Source organism: Mirounga leonina, unplaced genomic scaffold, assembly GCF_011800145.1.
Source record: "Mirounga leonina isolate KUSES-001 unplaced genomic scaffold, KU_Mleo_1.0 Mir_174, whole genome shotgun sequence".
Taxonomy (NCBI): Eukaryota; Metazoa; Chordata; class Mammalia; order Carnivora; family Phocidae; genus Mirounga; species Mirounga leonina.
In genome coordinates this window covers 30,935,545-30,952,205 of record NW_023270451.1, presented here as the reverse complement: position 1 = coordinate 30,952,205, position 16,661 = coordinate 30,935,545, and the positions used below count along the sequence as shown (strand labels likewise).

Here is a 16,661-nt window from a genome sequence, read left to right as displayed (position 1 = left end):
ACTGGTTTTAATTAAATATTAACCCCTTTTATACTTGACGTTTGTTCCATTTGTAATTTTTCCACTTTTTTCCTAGCTTTAAAAGAAAACTCCACGGACCTCTAGTTTGTAAAGAGCGGGGGGGCTTTTTACTTGCCTGCAGCCAGCCTTGGAAAATATTTAAAACTCTTACCTTTTCTTAAGTAGTTAGTATTTCATTTGAAAGTTTAAGCATAAAATAAAGGGACTCTATTTAAAAATTGCCCCCACCCCCAGAAATGTTAGTTAAGAAAGTATGCTGAAACTGAGAATGAGGGTTAGTGATTCTGTGACATCTAGATCATGATTAATATTTTCATGAGTTTGTTTCTTACAATATGTATTGCTATGCACTAAAAGAGAGAGAAAAAAAAAACAAAACAAAACACAACAACTCTGGATAATAATCTAGGTAAAGCAAAGAGCTGAGAGAGCAGATACTACCCTTTTAAAGCCCGAGTCCTGAGACTTGATGGCAACTTGTCTATTAATGTGCAATGAACTGATAGAGCTGCTCCAGCTATTACCAATAAAATCCACATGCTTAATCTTCTTGAAAGCCTTTTATTGGTCTTTTGGTCTATACTTTTCCCCCTTGTCCTTTCTTACTCTTCCCCTTCCTCTTTAATTACATAGTGTGGGGAAACATTTTCATTCCCCAAAGGTGATTATTCCAAGCCTAGTTTATAATAGATAGCAGTGAAAATAGTGTTTTTTAAAGGTTGGCCGCTATGGTTAATTTTCCACTTTGGAGTTGGTATGGCTTGCCACAAATTTTCAGGCAGCTGTAGTTTGCTATTTCACAGAATTCCCGTGAATTGAGAAAAAAGGAAACTTATGATATGAGTGTGGCAATACTTTGTCATATTTTCCTTGCCCAGATCCAACGTGTGTTTTTCGTTAACTGCTTTCCTTTTACTCTAACTTGAAATTAGAAGTATACTTAAGCCTTTGTCTATTTAAGTAGCATGCTGCTTCATTTGGTCTATTCCGTTTCTTAAGATTAGCTTCTGTGAAAATGTGAGTCATATGTTTTTTGTTAAAATGCTGTAATATGTTCAGGCATAAGTGTGAAGTATTTATTCAGTATGTTAGAGAGTTAGAACAGAAATAGCAATTCTTATAGCAATTCTTATTCTTTTTACAAATTGTTATGGACCTATTTTCTTTAATTTGTGAAGTATAACTTCCAGCTTCTTCTAAAATTTGGCTTTACCCCCCCCATGCTTATCCCAACACATACCACATATCTACCAGTGATTTTTATGTCTTTCTTGCAGTGAAACTTATCACAGAGTTACAGTTTTCTTTTATGATATGATAGTAAGGAAAAAATAATGTCTGGCCTTTAGGACATTCATACCAGCATATTTAGTTACAAATAATTTTTGTTACTCACCAGCTATTTTTAACTATTCCTGTAAAGGGATATTACATTTTTATTAGATTCTTGTAAATGTTGGCTTTTTTTAAAAGCATAGTAATTGCTGTGGTTGATAATTTTGCATCTCCATAGTTATGTCTGTTTAGCTGTTAATTTAGAAGGAAAGCCAAAACATGTGGGTATGGTGGAAAAAATGTGTAGGATTTGGTACTGTCTACCTGCTGTTATTTATTAAATAGATATTGAAAACATTTTTGTATTTTTTTTAGTGTGAAGACTTATTTTAAAGACTAAAATAAGATTTTAGACTTATTTTATGTCTAAAATCTCCACTTCTATGAATCTGAGAAAAATGAAGCTTGCTGTAATGTCAAAAATGTTTATAGTTAAGAGAATACTAATGTACACATTTTAGCTGTTATTTTTATCCCTTTCCAATATAATTCAGGAGAAGTGAAGATTTTAAGCTTGCATTGTAATGACTGAAGTAGTTTTGTGTGTGTGACTTGAAAGAAATGGGTGAGAGGTGAAGATTTGGAAAAAATAAGTAACATTTAGGATTTAATTTAATCGTCACAGAAAACCCATATTACCACTATTAAACTGATGAATAAAATACAGTTCAAATAGGTTAAAATAGTGTACACACTTTAGACATAGGAAGTCATAAAACTGTGACTTGAAGTTTGCGTGGCTTTAGTTACTGATGGTAGCAGACATTAGTGGAATATGAAAAGGAAAAAAAAATCTCTTCTTCCATTGTACGCTGATCATTTATAACTTGAGAGAAAGTTCTTAATATTTTTGGTGACAGAGGATGGAATTTGTCTTTAATAAGCTGATGTATTGGTGTACAGACAACATTAGGAAATAATTTAATGTCTGGCTGTATATAATTTAACAATTGGCAAGATGATCATTGGTTCTGCTCTTAACAACATGACATAAGTTTTTTTTTTTTTTTTTAAAGATTTTATTTATTTAACAGAGAGAGACATAGCGAGAGCAACACAAGCAGGGGGAGTGGGAGAGGGAGAAGCAGGCTTCCCGCAGAGCGGGAAGCCCGATGTGGGACTCGATCCCAGGACCCTGGGATCATGACCTGAGCCGAAGGCAGACGCTTAACGACTGAGCCACCCAGACACCCAACATGACATGAGTTTTATTTAGCCAAGTATTTCTGCTTTTAAAAATGTGATTAAATAAGCTGATACAAAAGAATAACCTTATCTATGTTGCATTTCTTTTTTGTATAAATTTTTAAATATAGAATTTCTTTTTATAGGGATTTTTTTTTAACTCATTCAACTAGCAACCTGAAACTTTTTCCACAGAGAATGGTTATGTTCATAAACATTCCCCATTCACAGTAGGCTCTTTTTAAAAAATTAATTGACATCTATTTTAATATGACTTGACTGGATAAAATATTTCAATATTAGATATTACTAGTAAAGTAATACTAGGAATCGGATCATAGCTAAAGTTAAATAGGATAGCTCCTCTATTTTTACCAAATTAAAAGGAACTAACTTCTATTTTATGTCGTTTATGTGTGTTTGTGTACATTTGTGTATGCACGTGAAAGCTTGTTTTAGTAATATCTTGTCAATTTGGAATATGTCTAAAATCAACCATGATGAAAATATTTTAGAAGTGAAAAAGTGTACTTGTGTTTTGATTGCTGCCGAATGCATTAAGTCCTTGCTCTTCAGTATTTTTTTTTTCCTTTACTAAAAATAGGGAAGTTATTTGACATGAGGATTGATTAAATAGTGATATTCTTTTCACGAATGTCGTATAGTTGCCAGGAAACTATTTTGCCTGAAAAGATGGGATTTATTTTTATTATTCTTATAATTTTATTATTATGACATAATCACTACAACATATTATTTTCTTCTCTGTGACCAAAATCAGTGGATATGCTTTCACTAAAAAAATACTTTGTAGCATATTTCAGCCAAATTTAGGTCAAGCACTTTTCCTTATGGTAGTCTCATTTGCAATGGACTGAATATACCCAAAACAGGCATTTCCGTCAAAGCAGAGAGATGTGTGTACGTGCACATCATTTGAAAGGATGCTGTAGTGAATATAGCTGGGCTGTTGCAGCACTAGCAATGGGTACATTGAAATACTTCTTACTCCATTCTTGCAAAGAAGCCCTGCAGCTAATAGAAATCCTGTAGCTTCTTCTATTTTGTATGTCTCTTTTATTTCCATCTGGCACGTGATATTCCAAAGGACCACAACTGCCACAATTATATTTCTGACAGTTACGTTTTCTCATTGACATCAATGGTTGCTTCTGTTTTCCCTCCCAAGTATTGCTGTCAATACCATTTTAAATAGGAGCTCATTGGCAAATAATCATAGGTTTGATCTGAGCCAACAAAGATCTTACTTTGACATTCCTTATGCCTTGGCAGTTTCTCTCTTAATTTTTTTTTAATTTTTTTTTTTTTTTTTTTTCCCCTTCAGCTCAGGTACCTGACAATGATGAGCAGTTTGTGCCAGACTATCAGGCTGAAAGTTGTAAGTATAGTATGACTCATCTCTTGAATTTTTCTGTCTTTCTGGTTTCCTTCTTTCATTCTTTCTCTTTGGTTGGTTTCTACCTCCAGTGTCTGTTCTCGTGTTATGTTGGTACCTTTTTAGCGTATAGTCATGAGGTGATTCTGTTTGTCAAGTTGTGACATCAGCAGAATCCTTGTATGATCTAAGCGGAGCTGCAAACAGTAGCTAAGGAAAACTGTTTTGATTAAAAGATGGTCCTATTCTCTGTATTTGGTTAATACCTTTGGAGAAGAAATAGGGTGTGATCCATGAATGTGCAAGTGTTTACTTCCAGCTTTTTGGTATGTTCATGAGAAAAAGTCTGAATACTGATGGGAGAAAGTCAGTAGTGAAGATCCATGTGAGACTATGTATTGAATAACTTACAAAAATTTGTTGGCTTGTATTATTTTATATTCACCAACTTTCACCTGCTTTGATGTAATTTTTAGCTTCATTTTCTGCCTCCTGGTTACAGTGACACAAATGGAAGTAGCCCATGGCTTCTCCTAGGCTCCCTTCAGTGTTTCTTTCCCTGAGCCTTGCTCCAGGGCCTGTCAGAGAATGCGTGACTTGTGATTCATGGGACAGTCGCCTCCCAGTAATCCCTGAGTGCGCGTTATGCCTGTATAAACATGGCTGCCTCCGGCTTTCCTCCTCATATTTATGCTCTGCCATTCTACCAACTAACTGCAGCTGTTGACCTGACGTGTAAATAGTAAAGAAAGGGGTATAAATGCCATCTTGATGATGAAAGTGACCTAATACATTTTCATTCTGTTAGTTACCACGTAGAGCTCTAACTTGTTTCATTTTTCCGGACCATTGATGGTTTCACAGGGGCAGTATTAACAGCAACTAGACATGCTTACTGCCTTACAGCTTATCAAACTCATATTCTCACACATAATCTCACACGTCTAATACCAATACCTATGGGACTTCGAGGAGCAGATGTCTGTGAGCAATGTTTTCCACTTTTCTGTTTGGTATTTTAAATTTCCCAGGTGTCAAGGGTTGGTTGTAAGAAGTTACATCCAGATTTCCTCCTGTGTTTTCGTTCAGCTTCATTAAAAATTTTTTTGTTCAATTGTGGTAAAATATACATGACAGAAAATTTACCGTTTTAACCATTTTTTAAGTGTGCAGCTCAGTGGGACTCACATTGTTGTGTAAACATCAACACTGCCCACCTCCAGAACCTTCTCATCATCTGATTCTCAACTCTGTACTTACCAAAAAATAACTCCTCACTGTCCAAGCCCTGGTAACTGCTGTTCTGTCAGCTTGATTTTTGATCTAAGAAGAGAATTTTATGTGCTGTTTGATGTCTGAATATTGTTATTAGGCAATTTCAAGAAGCCTATTCAGCAATGATATAGACCTTAATTAGATACCCTTAGAAATTTCCAGAAAGATGACAGCCAAGGATGATGGCTAGGCAAGGCCTTCCTTTCTTCTTTAAAATGTGGGAAGGGAATGGTCACATTTCCAGAATTTCTCTTTCTGTGGGACACTGGAGTTCTTTCTAAAAGCTAAACCTGTCATCTGAGTGGGAGAATTATTCTCATTGAGTCATTTTACATCTGAAGAAACTGGTAATGATTTCAATACTGTATCAAATGCCAGGGTAAAATCACTACCAGAAAGAAATTTTTGTTCCTTTTCTTATTTGACCTCTTTTCAGTTTTTCATATTCTTGACTCTTTTATCTCCTTTTAAACTCTTTCTTCTCTTGGTCCACATTGGGATGGTTTTTCCTTTCTCTTTTAACTACTTTGATTACTTCTCCCTCCACTCATCTTCCTTCCCTCCTCTTTCCCCAGGGTTCTGTCCCCAAGGCTTTGCTCTCGTCTAACGTGGGCCATCCCTGCACAGTCCCATAGAACTATCTGTGATGATAGAAATAATCTGTTTCTGACTATTTGGTAGAGTAGTCACTAACCATGTTGCGCACTGAGCATATGAACTGTGGTTAATGGGACTGAAGAAATGAATTTGTTGTTTTATTTAATTCCTATGACTTTAAATTTAAAGAGCCACACGTGGCTATTGGTTGCTGTAGTGGCCAGCACCCTTCTGTACAGTGATGTCTCCTACGCTGTTATCTCTGGCCTGGGTGTCCCCCTGCCCCTGTCTACTGGGCATCTTCCCCTGATCCACCATGTGATCCTTGTGCCAAGTGAGAAAAAACGAAACAGCTCGGGACTCAACCCTCAGCCCTTAGCTGAGCATCGGCATAAAACACCATTACACGTGATGCTCCATGGACAGTTCCCGCTCAGCCAGGCCAATGTGGGAATTATTATTTTTCCCAATCAACGTCTCTTTTGTACTTCCCTTGCCTTTCCAAGTTGATGGCATCACCATCTAAGCTGAAAATCTTTATCTGCAATTCTTCCTGGTTCTTTACCATAGACCTCCACCTGCTTACCAAGTTGTTGATTCTACCTTTCAAAAATATCTTAATTTTATGGTCTCTACTTAACCTCTATTTGACTGAGTTCACATCCACATTCTGCCTTGACTGATCCTGTGAGTAAGCCTTTTGGTTGGTGTTCTTTTCAGGTTTCCCTCCTCCCAGTCCGTTCTCTGCAGTGGCATTCATGCATCGTTGTCTGACCTTGTTAATTTTCTCCTTAAACTTTCTTCAGAACAAAGTCCTACAGAACATCACTCTTCCATCTGGGCCTTGACTTGCTGTTTCAGTTTTAACTCATGCCATCCCAGCACCTGGTTCCTCCCTGTCCCCTGAGCTTGCGCCCTTCTAATTTTTCAATTCTCTAAACAGATGGAGCTGTTTTATGTCTCTCCGCCTTTGCACATGTTGTTCGTTTTGCTTTATAAACTTTTACTTTTGCTTTGTGGTGTTGGTAGAGCTCCTACTCCAGACCTAGCTTAGACTTCACCACATGGAAGTCTTTCTTGACTTTTTCTTGCCACCCTTACCTGCAGAGTTAGACTCTACAGTATCTTGTGTCTTGTACTTACTGTAACATTTTAGATACATGTATTTCTTCAATAAGACTGTAAACCTCTGGAGGATTACGAGCATGTCCTGCCTAGCATGTTATAGAAGTACAGTAAGTAAAATTGTGATCACATAAATGTGGTCAACTTCTTCATGCTCTTTTCCTCCTAAGTGTTTTCAAAGTCCTAATTCCCTTCTTAAGGTAGGGAAATATATGATCATGCCTTAACACACTAGATGTAGTCTCATTCTGGAAAAACATGCTAAAACCATGAATGTTTAGCCAAACACTTTCAGAATGCTGAGGTTTTATTTTTCTTCAATAGTGAATATTTACAATTTAACAAATATGGCTCCGGGACTTGTGAATAAAACACAGAATTTTAAAGGAAACCTCTAAACAAAGGTAAAAATAAACCTGAAATAGTCTAATAAAAAGAAAATGGAGGTGTGCTTTATTTCACGTTTCCACTGACATAAAGGACTATTGTTTGAAGATGGTGAGCAGCTAATTTCAATGTTCAATGAGAACAGAACAAAGGGAAATGATTCAAAAAGAGAAATAGGGTATATGGATTAAATTCTAAGGATTTCTGGATGAAGGAGGTTATCAAATATTGGAACTGAAAGGTTAGATTGTCTGTTAAATGCCTTTTACAAATATTTGATTCTTCTCTGGGAATGCTTAGTGGATCAGAGGGATCCTATCGCTAGGAATAGAAAGAAACCCTGCCCCCTCTGTGTGGCCCGTCTATAGACTTTATGGGGCTGTTTTTTCAAACATAAATAATCAGGTTTCCTTGCATACCTCAATCAAATAAAATGCCTCTCTTTATTGCTTTAGTCCTTTGGTAAATGTAGGTTAGGAAAAGGAACAGCCAAAGTCTGTTCAACCCTGGTTTATAGAGCATACATTTGACCTTCGTGAGGTATAAATCTATGTGGAAGAAGAGAGAACAGAGCATTCAAAATTGTGAGAAATGAGATTAAACTGTAACACTTGGGGATTCTCTAAAAATCTTCCCAAACATTCTTTACTTTTACTTACAAAATATGTCAACTGGAAATCTAGACTCTAAAGACTTATAGCTTGCTGCTAACCTTTGAAGGGTGCTGACTTTCGAAGCACCTATGGTCACTGAAGGCAAATGAAAACAAACAAAAACCTCCCTACAGGTCCATCCTAGGAGGTGAGTGGAGGCTAAGAGAAAAGCTTACTTGGCTCTAACAAATTGTTTATTTCTTAGAAACAAATCTTTTCAGAACTCAGACACTCTGCTGAAAAAAGCAGAATTACTTTAAGATATTCTTTAGTCCAGAGGAAGTAGAAAGCTGTCTTTTCAGAAAAGAGAATTTAAAGAGTATTTAGAACATAAATTAGCCTTATCTTTCCAAAGTAGACACAAATTTATATATAAACTGAATTTTTGTAAATTATGTGTTTATTAATAATCTTACATTATAAATCACATACTTTAAATATAGTTATAGCACTCATCTTTTGAAATCTACTACCTCATTTTTTTTTTCATTACAGTAATATGTTATAATTTTTCCAACTAGTTTGTTTCCATTTGGTTACATTGGTTCTTTTCATTGTTTTCTCTACAGTGATTCACAGAATAGATGATGTTCACTTTACCTTTTACCTCTTCCCAGAATGTTCCCAGGGGTATAAACAGGGTTATGCAAAAATTCCCAGCAGGATAGGTCTTTATAACTCTACTTCTTTCTCTTGTACTCAAGAAAGAACACTGGAATGCAAGTCAGTTAGAATAGTGTCATTAAAGGAATAACAATAACCTTGACTCTGATATGTTTATATATCAGAAAGTAAACATTAAAAGTTTGCAAGTTTGCGTACTTCAATTGAAATTCGTAATAGGGTACTAGTGACCCAACTGAAAACCATCACGGCATCGTGGGATCTCAGCTGTTAAAGCCACTATTACATGGATGAGTCTTTGTTCAAGTAAATAAAAGTCATAGCTATACTTCATTTTCTTAGGAATCAAAAAAAAAAATCTAATAGTACTTGGGTCCCTTTTGCAGTTACATTGGGAGGGGGCGGGGGGCACCTTAACAGATAATGATTACAAATCTGCTTTTTAAGAAACTGAAGTCAGAGAAGTCTCTGTGCAGACCCTGACTAAATAACTTCTTTTATGTTAACCTGTCCTTGCCCTGCATTGGGAAGTTCCATTGGTGGCTTGTGTTTCTTACTTTTCTGCTTTTCTACTAAGCCACCTTCTTGTGTTGTGTTCCTTTCTACACACATAGTGAGTACTTGATAAAAGTTAGCTTTTTATTACTGATTTTGAAACCTTTCTTGCCCGATTAAATTTTTGGATATGACTGGCCGGGAAGACTTTGTCTTTCATTCCTACAGCTTCTTTTACCCGCAGGTGAGCATACAAAGAGGAAGTCCATTTCTGGGATTTGAGAACATGAGTTTGTTACTGTGTCTTGTTTTCTTTAAAAAAAAAACCCAAAAAACTGAGGCATGTTTAAACATGCCACTGTACAGACTCAAACTATCCACTTCAAGGATGAATAGCTTCGTGCCTTCCTCATCTTAGATAGTATTACTTGAGATGTAAGCTATAACCAGCTCTTGAAGGTTCTGTTTCCTTTGTGTACGTTTTTTTGTTGTTGTTTCAGTTGTTTTGGGTTTATTTGTTTCTTTGTCTTTTTTGTCTTTCGCTTTTTTCTTTTTTATATTTTATCAAAGCATTATGTTCACAGAGTGGGGGATAAAAACACAAATAAGATTGTTCAACACAGTCCCATTCTCTACAGCAACCTTCTTTTTTTTTTTTTTTTGATGCCTTTCATTTATAATAATATCCATACACAGCAACTTCTTCATTTATCAGTTTTAGATTTTTATCTGGCACCCCATTCAGGAAAATAAGCATTTGAGATGTGTTTTAATTATTTTACTAAAAGTAATCAGCTATGTAATTCTACATGAGTCCAGTAATCTTACTCACATTTGAGTATGGACAAACATCATTTGGGTAGCTTGTTCAAATGTAGCTTCATGTTCCCTGTCCTATGAGAGTTTGCCTTTCAGGTCTGGAATTGGGCCCTCAAATTTCTCATGAGCTATTAGATGATTCTGATGCAGGCTTTCCGTGCAACATAAAGTTAGATATGTTGCTTATCATGTCATTTACTTATTTGTGGAACAATGACAGCAGTATCAGTCTTTTGCTATTAAGTTGTAGGATGGACTCCTGTTCATGTATACAATTCATTAAGTGATAGAGATTCTGAAAATTGTTATAGAAGTAATACACTTCATTTTGTTATGCAAATATACTAGGGAATTAAAAAATGAAGTCTACATAAAAATGATATTGTTGACATTGTTAATTTTTATAATCTTTGATAGAGTTTTTGTATTATCCAGTTCCAAAGACTATTTTTTACTTATATTTCTTTACCCTCAGAAAGTGCTCACTGTAGATCCCTGTCATACTAGAATCAGTTCTAGTTTAGAAGGAATCCTCCCCATGCCAGTTAAGGAGAACCAAGTATTGGTGGCCCTACCATGTTCTGGATGCATCCACTGGGGTTACTCACCCCACGACGGTCTACTCTTTCACTGTTAGTGAGCACCTCACCTATGTTGGGCACGGTTTAGAGTCCAGTGGCCACCTTTCAGCAAAACAAACATTTTGGTGCTTGATTGTTTCACAAAGAACATATTTTTCAAATGAAAATAAACCCAGCGGAAAAAAAGCTACGTTTACAAGAAATTTTGTTTTAGATAACGTCCTGGAAATCTGTCAAGTTCCATAGAAGAAACAAACTCTAAATCATACACCTCGGGCATGTCAGTTAACCTTTATTTACTTATCCAGAAAATGACAGGGAAATAAATAATCTCTCAGGCCCAGAACACGTTATGATTCTATGGCACTTCTTCCACATTCAAGGAAAAAAAGGAAAGATAATATCTAAATATGGGGAATGCTTGCTGGATATAAAAAGGTAGATTTTAGAAAAACCACAATTAATGGTGAAATATGTGTAATTAGAAATTACTGTAAATGACTATATATTTATAGCTAGAAAATTGCATCAGTTTTAATAAAGTCTGTTCAGGTAGATCCTTTTCAAAATTTTTAGGTGTTTTTTTTTTTTTTAAGATTTTATTTATATTGGTGCCTGGGTGGCTCAGATGGTTGAGCATCTGCCTTCGGCTCAGGTCATGATCCCAGGGTCCTGGGATCGAGTCCCACATCGGGCTCCCTGCTCAGCGGCGAGCCTGCTTCTCCCTCTCATCTCTCTCTCTGTCTCTTCTGAATAAATAAATAAAATCTTAAAAAAAAAGATTTTATTTATTTATTTGAGAGAGAGAGAGAGCATGAAAGGGGGGAGGGTCAGGGGGAGAGGCAGACTCCCTGCTGAGCAGGGAGCCCGATGCGGGACTCAATCCCGGGACTCCAGGATCATGACCTGAGCTGAAGGCAGTCGCTCAACCAACTGAGCTACCCAGGCGCCCCCAAATTTTTAGTTTTATCAGCTCATTCTTCAAAGGTACATTGTTCAGATTTAATGCCAAAATGAAAACCAAAAAACAAAGCAAAGCCAAACCCCCCACAAAACTGGAGTTTGTGGCTATATTACAGCTGAAAGCCGAAATTGTATATTTCACCCCGTTTTTAGCTTTCTTTCCTGTTTTATTCATCCTCTTAAATTTTGCCTTTAGTTGAATACATTGTCCTTGAAATTGACTTCAGAAACATGATCAATGGAAGTATGCCAACAAATCCTTTCCACTTACCCTGCCTATAATTAGTAACAAATTATTTTGAGACAAGTGATCTGTGCCATCTTTGGTTAAATTTTGCTTAATATTAAATAAGTATATTGCTATGCGATTACTGGAGTGATTTGGCTGAGAGCCCCACAGTATTTGTTGGAAAGTTTAGGTAAGGGATGATGGTGGGAAATTGCAGAACCAAATATTATATTCTTTGTTCCAGTGTTTTTAATATACATACATACATATACTTAGGCATAGTGGTGATTACGAATGCAAACATTTGCTAGTGTTTGCAAATAAGGCCAAAGCAGTCATGAAAATGGCTATATTTCTGGACCATCATTTCATAGAACATGTAAATTTTACAAAATCAGATATAAAGAAGAAGTAATCCGAGCTAAAGTAGTACACGTAAACCTGCATGTCCTGTCTGTTTAGTGTTTTTATGGTTTTTATTTTTATCATTTTGCCACTTTTCCCCTTTTATAACATTAAACATCTACTTGAGATGCACAGTGCCTATTTGCTTCTGTTATTGAATTTTTTCTTAACGAGAGTTTGTGCTATGTCTCAGTAAGTAAAAATGGTTGGTTTCATGTGGTTGCATTCCCCCCCCCTTTTTTTTTTGTGGTGCCCAAACCCAGGAATGTACCAGTTATGGTTGCTTTTTTAAAATCTGATGAATTACACCCCAACAAGCATTACTTGCACTTGACAGTAGCTAAGGGTGATGTTAACTCAAAACTCAATTACTGACAGTATATCAGAAATGGCTAGATTAAAAATCCTGTTTATACAATGTCTGATTAAACTTTAAGACAGAAAAAGTGCCTTTGTGTAATGATTTCATATGCAGTCTTTGACTCTTACTTAAATCTAAGGTTTAGCAAAGAAGTTCATTTTGCTGTAGATGCCACATTGTTAAACCAGTCAGAGGCTTGTTTCATAGTTGCTCCTCGTTTTTCACTTTACAGTCCTGTTAGGGGAGATTTTTAAATCCCTAAAAGAGACTTGAATTGTGATTGCTCCTTTATTTATGTCTTACTATAAGGAAATCTTGTATTCATATTTCTGTTTGCAAAATTGGAATGATTGTATTCTTAGAAATGTGAGCCATATTCATTATTTTGATTTTTATGATTTAAAATATGAGTAATAAATCTTAATAGTGTAACAATTCTCATTTTACTTATGAGATTTTAGTTTAAATTATTTATTGATACAAATATCCTTAGTTGTATATTTTTATCGAGGGTGTTAAGTAGGTTGACAAGACTCTAAATGTTTATTCATTTAATGAACATGTTTTAATCTATCCTTTGCCCTGTTCTGTCTAGGCACTGATAACACAGTGCTGGACAAATAAGGAAAATACCTCTGCTCTCATGGAACTTATATTCCAAACTGCATGCAACTGAATAAACAAAGTCTTATTCATCCCATGTCAAGGGATGTGGAGTTGTATAGGGGTCAATGTTTATGCATAGACATGGTATATTCAGATGCTCGTCTATTACATTCTGAAGAAAATGTGCTTATTACATTGTTTTTTGTTTTTTGTTTTTTTAATTTTATGTTTTTTTCTACAAAAAGCACTCTGTTCAAAGGTATGGCCACTGGATTTTCCAGTGGATTACTGTCATTGTCTATGTTCACACCTCTTTAGCCCATGCTTAAATTCCTGTGATAGGGACTAAGAGGGTTATCTTGCGTCTCTTAATAAATCATGTACTCTGGTGGCAGTTATATGTGCAAAATACTGACCTACTCTACTTTTTGAGATCATACTCATTTTTTAAGATTCTGTTCATTCATGAATCATTTCATTTATGAATGTCATTTATTCTTTGCTTATCGTAGAATTAATGAATTCTGTGTGGTCATAAATGCTTTATATACATCTCAATGTTAATATTATTTAAGTTGGCTTATAGAGGATGGATCATGTCCTATACATCTTTGTATAATCCTCATTTTGTGGGTATTCAGTGAATTGAATGAATAGCTTCTCGGATATTTAGAGTCTTAAAAAAGTGTTTTAGACATATTCATGCACAGGTGGCTTAAGTTGTCTGAAATCTAATGCAACTATTCTGCTTGTATTTTCCCATGTTTTGTTTTTTCTTTGAGGTATAATGGAAAGCCATTTGCATTTATGTAACATTATCAGTGATCAGTCTCTGTTATCAGATTAGGGCTCTCTAATAAATATTATTTGATACTTCTATCTCAAAATACATTTCTCAGTAATCTCTATTTAACACAAGTACTCTGAAATAACTCGGTATTTTTTCCTATTTTTTATAGAGAAACATAGAGCATAAAATAATCAACTAAGGCCTCAGATGATTGAAATCATATAGGTCGGATCTCCAGCTCAAACTTGCATAGTTTAGGAACATCTCCTTTCCCCAAGGGCCAGTACTCAGCCCACTTGTAAAGGTTTCAAAACTGTTAATACTCTTTTTTTGGGGGTAGCTTTTCTCCCCCGCTTCAGTAGACTCCACGGCCAACATAGAACTCAGCTCGGGGCTCAAGCTCATGACTCTGAGAACAAGATCTGAGCTGAGATCAAGAGTTGGACGCTTAACTGACTGAGCCACCCAGGCGCTCTGAGAGATGAAAACGTTTGACCTCTCCTTTGTGCACCAACTGTTACTACTCTTAAAAAAAAAAAAAAAAATGTTCATCACTAACAGAGATGTTCTTCATATAGGACATGGATATTGTTTGAAAATTCTTCTTATTAAGGCATGATAGATTGAGAGAGACCAAGAGAACCTTCCCATAGGGGTTTGTCCCAAAAAAGGTGTTCTGTGAACTTATCTGAGCTAATAGCTATGGTTGAAGGAAGATGGGAGGATTTGGTACTTGGAACTGTTCCATTTCTCATCTAGGCTCTAGTGCTTGCCTTTCCCTGCCTTAAAGACTTCCTCTTATCCAGAATTTGAGAGAGATTTATGATACATCATACATTTGCCTGTTGTGTATGTGCAGTTTTTGTCTGAAAATGTTTCAGACATGGTATGTTTTCCTCACTGTGGAAGAAGAACCTTTGGGCAGATGATGGAGTAGTGACAACAGTAGAAGTCTCAGTGTTAGTACTAGTCAGAGTAGTAGGATTCACGGAATTCCCAAAGTAGTAGTAAATATTCACGAGAACCCCAGAGCTGCAGAGTGAAGAGATGTCATAGATTAATGATCTCAGTGCTCTTGTTTTAAAGATGAAAAACTGAAATCCAGAAAGGTTATTTGGCTCTGTGATTTTAAAACAAGAACAATTGTATGCCCTTACTTGTGTGTTGGGAAAACAGCAAATAAGAATTATACAAACTTAGATTCTTTCATTTATTGGTGACCTTTTCTTTATCAAATACTCTATAATGCTGGGGTAAGAAATATTTTTCTCAACCATTTTTTTGTTAAAGAAGGCACTTTAAGCTTAGCTACCTCAGTAACACAAATATATTTTAGGAGGGAATGAATTCAATTCAATATATCTTTATGCCAGTTTTTTATCTACTGTATCAATTTTAATGTATTTGTATATAATTCATAGTTTACAGTCATTTAGTTTTTTCTCATTATGATCAAGTTCTATAAGCCAATACCAAATTCTGGATAAATTTTGATCAGAAAGAAATATATTCCCCCTTTGCCCACTTTTCCCCCTGAACCTTTCAGTCCCGATATTTAAGGCCCAAACATAAGATCTTCATCTGAGATTTTCTTTGAGCCACAGAGTAGCCAGCAAAAGTTCTGTCAAATACTATTCAAATACTATTCAGCAAAAGTTCTGTCAAACCCCTGGACTCAGTTAAAAATGGCTCATTCCTATCAAGATGTATGGATAATACTGAAGTGTTAACTTCAGTAGTGTTAGCTTTTCCTTTGAAATGGCAGTCATGCTGTGAAGTGAACTTTTACTGCTGTTTGAGGTTGTTTTTCTCCATCCTCACGGACACAACAGCCTTATTATGTTGATTTGATTTCTTGGCACTGGGGCTAGAATGTCAGGTGACACAGTTGTCTCAACTCACGGGTCTGCTGGGAAAGCCAAGAAAATGGATGTCATTGCTCTGTGTTTCTGGATGTTTTGCCATCCTGAGCCTCTTCACATTGTTTTCCTCTAGGATAATCAAACCTTGTATTCGTTTCTGAAAGCTTTCCTTACGTTCACTGTTTTATTGCAGATTAAAGGCTGGTGCATTAGAAGGTTATCAGCTAATCAATAAACTTCAGTCATCTCATCTTGTGATAAAGCTGTCTCATTGATCAAAGTGAAAATTTAGGCCCTTGGCTTTTAAATGGCAATTTCTGAAGGTTTGGATAATGTGCTTATGGAATGTATAGACCTATCTGTTTATGTATATTTAGAGGTCATCATATGAATTTATGCATGCCTGATGTGCCATAAGGAGACCCACATATACGAACTTGTTTATTTTATTTAAAATATTGCATTCTTACTCTTCTTAAAATTTTTATCAAATTTTATTCGTCAGCAACCTCCCACCCCCACCCTCTTTCTCTCTAAATATATGAAACCTTTTTTGTTGTTGTTGTTAGGACTGGTATAAAGTGCCTTACTTCATGCAAAATTGCAATAATTGTACGCATAGTAAAATACACACAAATGCTGTGATTATGAGATCAGAAAAATTGTACTCTTTATTTTTATATTAATCATATAGCTAAGCAGATAACAGTTTTAGAATCTATAGACCTGGCATCTTTATTTTGGTAAAATGCAGCATGTTTTTTTTGGTTAAGAACCAGAAAGCTTTTTTTCCTCATAATGAAAAATAAGTTTAGACAACAAATATTCATAATGTCAGGTATGCTAGATCCTATGAAATGAAAGATAAAAACAAGAGTAGCGATGATCTCCATCTCTCCTTTCCTTTCCTTCCCTCTTTCTTTCTTTCTTTCTTTCTTTCTTTCTTTCTTTC

General features: G+C 35.6%; 1 protein-coding gene across 3 annotated transcripts in view; it reads left to right on the top strand.

Moving 5' to 3' along the window:
* ETV1 (ETS variant transcription factor 1) overlaps nt 1–16,661 on the top strand; it is a 96,129-nt gene that overhangs the window by 8,635 nt on the left and 70,833 nt on the right. For all 3 annotated transcript variants that reach the window (XM_035020660.1, XM_035020658.1, XM_035020659.1), the window contains one exon: nt 3,887–3,940. In XM_035020660.1, the coding sequence (XP_034876551.1) occupies nt 3,887–3,940 (54 nt within the window). The remainder of the gene's footprint in view (nt 1–3,886; nt 3,941–16,661) is intronic.